General features: G+C 43.8%; 1 protein-coding gene across 1 annotated transcript in view; it reads right to left on the bottom strand.

Moving 5' to 3' along the window:
• Positions 1-554: 554 nt before the first annotated feature.
• SSR3 (signal sequence receptor subunit 3) overlaps positions 555-4357 on the bottom strand; it is a 17472-nt gene continuing 13669 nt past the window's right edge. Inside the window, exon 3 of the mRNA XM_023733841.1 lies at positions 555-4287. Within this exon, the coding sequence (XP_023589609.1) occupies positions 4221-4287 (67 nt within the window). The 3' untranslated portion in view covers positions 555-4220. The remainder of the gene's footprint in view (positions 4288-4357) is intronic.

The following is a 4357-nucleotide window of genomic DNA, read 5'->3' as shown; positions in this document are numbered from 1 at the left end:
CGGGGCCTTGACAAAAAGAACTTGCCAAAGTCACGCTGCCAGCTGAAGGCAGAACCAGGCCTGAGACAAGTGTTCTGGGCTCCAGTGCAGTGCTCCTTTAGGAACAAGTTCCTCTGTTTTTTAAGCTTTAGAGCTTTACACATAAATAACTGTGGGCAAAGTGGGCAAATTTTTTATTTCATCGAGTTTTGGTTCCCATTTGACAATTTCCATACACACTGTTTGGTGACATCAGTTATATCTATCACTGTCAGTATTCTCTCTGTGTTCTGGTTGTTCCATTTCCAGTACTCTAGTTTCCCTGCCCCCTCATCTTCTCATCTTTGCTTTTAAGTAACTGTTGACATTCTGCTCTCATACTGATAGTTTTTGTGTAGGGCACTGACCTTACAGGTAATATCCTCTATTTTGTGCGCCACTGTTATTTTGCTAAAAGGTGGTCTCAGGATACGCTCGGTTCTAGGTTTAAAGAGTGTCTCAGGGTGGTAGTCTCAGGGAGTCCTCGGTTGTTCCAGTTTGTATGGCTTTCTTTTTTTAATAAGAATTTGAGTTCTGCTACCCATTTTTCTCCCACTCTATCTGGGACCATCTACTGTGACCCCAGTCAGAAGAGTCAGTGCTGGTAGCGGGGCACCATCTAGTTCTTCTGGTCTCAGGGCAGATGAGGTCATGGCCTGTGTAGACTTTTTCTTCTCTGAGCTTTTGATTACCTGCTTAACTGATTTGCTCCTGGCAAGGAGAGACCTGTAGCTGTGGCTTAGGCGGCCCCTCGCAAGCTTCAGAGACCCCAGATGCTACTCATTTCCCTAAGATGCAGATCACGATTTTTGTGAACTATGTTATGCCAACTGACTGAGTTGTCCCATGAGTCTATGGTCCTAAGCCTTCAAATGTGGATACATTTTTAAGCTAAAAGGTCTGGATATGAATCCAAATTCAGGAATCATACAGAGGAGGGAAAGATCAAGGGAAAGGTACAAGGAAAAACCACAAAGGCCAACGAGAAATAGGTCTCTGACTACCTCCCTGAAGATCTAAACCAACCAACCAAAAAGCCCTTCTAATCTTCAGTGAATTCCCTTGCTTGGGAATCTAAGATAAGAGAGAACTCCTTAGAGCCACGACATGTATCTGTAAATTGCTCCCCGTTCTCTCTCCATATTCACAGACACACACATACATGTACATGTGTCTGTATCCTTCCCACGGGTCTCTAAACCACGGTGAACACTGAAAACACTGAAGCTGGCTGGGCAGGCACATACTGGCAAACAGGCGCTTCACCGCAGCTGCACTGTGCCGGTCATTGTCCTCTCCCAGACGTTCGATCAGTAACTGCAAAACTGCACATTTACACGTGCGGGACACTGAAATGCTGATTAACGTACAATAATGTCATAAAGAGGGTGTTCTTATTCACACGGCTCCTATAAAGAGGTCTGGGAAAATACAAATTTTAAAAAGCAAAGTTTAATGAAACTCAATAAGCAAGACCTTTCACAAGAGTTTTAGGTATGAATCTGATGTCCACCTTTCAGCTGATTTCAAATCTTCTTTCAAATTTTCCTTTCCAAGCTGTAACAATACACCAAGTAGGGCGGAGCAACCAGTAAACTTTTACTGGTTAAGAGCAGTTTCAATCCAGGGTTTTTATTAAGATGTAAACGAGGAAGCTAAAACAGAGAAGCGTGAAATGTGGCAACACCGCAAGTCTCCACTTAGCACAAAGTCTGTTGCCAGGGAGTGGATTCTGACTCCTAGCGACCCTACAGGACAGAGCAGAACTGCTCCACAGGGTTTCCAAGGAGTGGCTGGTGGATTCCAACTGCCGACCTTTGGGTTAGCAGCCGAGCTCCTAACCACTGCGCCACCAGGGCTCTCTACTTATCACAAGGAGTTTGAAAAAAGAAATTTAATCACTTTGAATCCTAATTACAGCAGAACCCCTTTTATTTAACTGTTGTTGGATATGGAATCTTTCTAAGGTAGAAATTCTACAGCTGGCTTTTACTAACTACATCAGATTCGGCATAGTATAATTCTGTGTGCCACAGAGAAGGGAGGAACACTGGGAAAAAGGTTCTCTAATTCCCAGAAGTAAATTACTGGCACAATAAATCCTTAATACAAACTGTGGAACAATGAGTATATGCTCTATAATCTTATGCACAGAAATTTATCTAACAGTATACAAAGTCAGAAATCATTATCAGGATTAAAAACAAAAAGTACCGTCAGAAAAATTCAGAACCAGAAACAAACGTTGTTCTTCACAAATGACTCAGTTCAGTCATTCAAGAGAAATTCTACTGAGAACGTTAGCTGAATCCCCGTCACCACCCGGCTGAGCTACGCTGTTACATACCAAGAAGGGCAGCAATTTTTTCCCATCTAACAGGCACTGCCATCTAGTGGCAGAATTTCCCCTGGGGTTTTAAAAAAGGTATTTGGCCCAGTTCTGGTAAAAAAGTAGCAGACACTGACAGCTTGTCAAGTAGTTATTTGATCAAGTAAGCCAATGCATTTTGTACAGAAATTCAGTGCCAACTTTGAACTACTGACCGATTATCTATCAACAAAAATGAAAAGTTAGAAAACCCTCTTATGTGTTACCCTGTCTCTTGCAGTCAGCCTCTTCTGATTGCCCCTCCACTTGTGATATTCAGTGGTTCCATTCAGATAACAAAGCCTCAGAGAGAAGTAAGCAATCGCAAACTTCCAGAAACAATGAAATATAATCCTCAAATGCAGGCAGTGATGCTCTGGGTCACCTTTGCCAAATGGGACTCCTGCCCCCGTCTCCTTCCAAGTCCTGGGATGTGGCCCACCAAAACATCCACCAGCAGGGGGCTGCAAGATGAATGCCCAAACAATACCTTTTTATAAAGTGACAGCTAAAACAGCTACTATCGTTGGTGACATTCCGCTTAAATTCAGAAGTACAAACTAAAGAGTAGGAACACAATACTGCCTTTGAAGTTCTGCCTGGAGGAAATAACTGGGTGTGGTCAAAAGCTAAGAGGACTGGGAAACCAACGACCGCCCCCTGATCCCATAAGCTCCTAAGTGACACAACTTACAGAAGGGCTTCCCCAACTTCTTCAAGTCGTGGCAGACAAGAAAACCATACTCTCTACACACACGGGGAAAACGCAACAGACCGCTCTCGGCTGGGCCCCCGAGGCTGATGGGATCAGTATCTGGTTCACAGTCAGTGGGAAGCTCTGGGCTAATGGATCAAGTTTATGAGAGGCCTGCTGGAAACAAGCTTACAAGCACTAAAGCCACTGTAATTCTTCTGGAGAGTTCCCACAATTCCAGAACTAAGATCACAAACATTACTTGGGTCTTTTACATGTCAGTATTCAGGAAAGTTCTCTCTTACTTAAACCACTGTAATTCTTCTGGAGAGTTCTTAGAATTCTCGAACTCAGAGTACAAACATTACTTGGGTCTTTTACATGTCAATATTCAGGACAGAAGTCATCTCTCTTACTTAACATTCCTCCGGTGGCGTGAGACCCTGGTCAAGAAAAACAACAATTCCGGTCTCAAACCAACGTGGCAGGGTCAGGCTGACCTCCCAGGCCACCTAGCGCCAAAGCCATCCAGTGGCACGGTGTGTACTTCCGCCCCGCAGGGCGGCTCTCAGACGCCTGCTCGCTATTTTTAGGTTATTACCCTGGCTGCCTCTCTTCTTATAAAAAAAAACATATTCCAAAAGTGTCTCTGAAACCACGTTTTTAACTTTAATCGGGTCATTCCAAGTCACTAACTTAGAGCCTCGTGAGTATGAGCTCCCTCGGGGAAAGGATTCATTCTGATATTTCTGGTTCAAAAAAAAGTTGTAATATTATGCTTGGAACCCAGAGAACCCGTTATTAACTTCTTGCGACTATTATAACTAATAACAGCTCGGCCCAGGTTACGGTGACCTCTGACAGAGGAAACGAGTCATTTTCTCCCCTGTGATTACAGCACATTGCAAGACGCGTCTTGCCTTTTAATGAAAAGGGCACTCTGAGTTTCCCTTTCAACTCATTTAATTTCAAAAATCTGTCAAAAAGGTCAATACACAAACACTGAATTACATTTTGTTGGGTTTTTTAAACCCTCAAATTCCAGACTATAACAACATCTGTGTGTCTCCCACCAGGCCACCCTGCTGCTCTCCCTAAACCACAGGCCACCCAGGGCCTCAGAGCCTGGGGCCGCGGGGTCTACTTGGAGCCTGTGGACAGGAGGGCAATAAGTCCCGATGACGCACTGATGGACAAAATGTAGTTCCTGCGAGAATTTCATGTTAAGGAAAAATTAACAAGCCTGTTAGTTTTTCAACAAAACAAAAAGTGTCTAT

This window comes from Trichechus manatus, unplaced genomic scaffold, assembly GCF_000243295.1.
Source record: "Trichechus manatus latirostris isolate Lorelei unplaced genomic scaffold, TriManLat1.0 scaffold00062, whole genome shotgun sequence".
NCBI classification, from domain to species: Eukaryota; Metazoa; Chordata; class Mammalia; order Sirenia; family Trichechidae; genus Trichechus; species Trichechus manatus.
The sequence above is the reverse complement of the archived record's forward strand: the minus strand, read 5'-3'. Positions and strand labels throughout refer to the sequence as shown.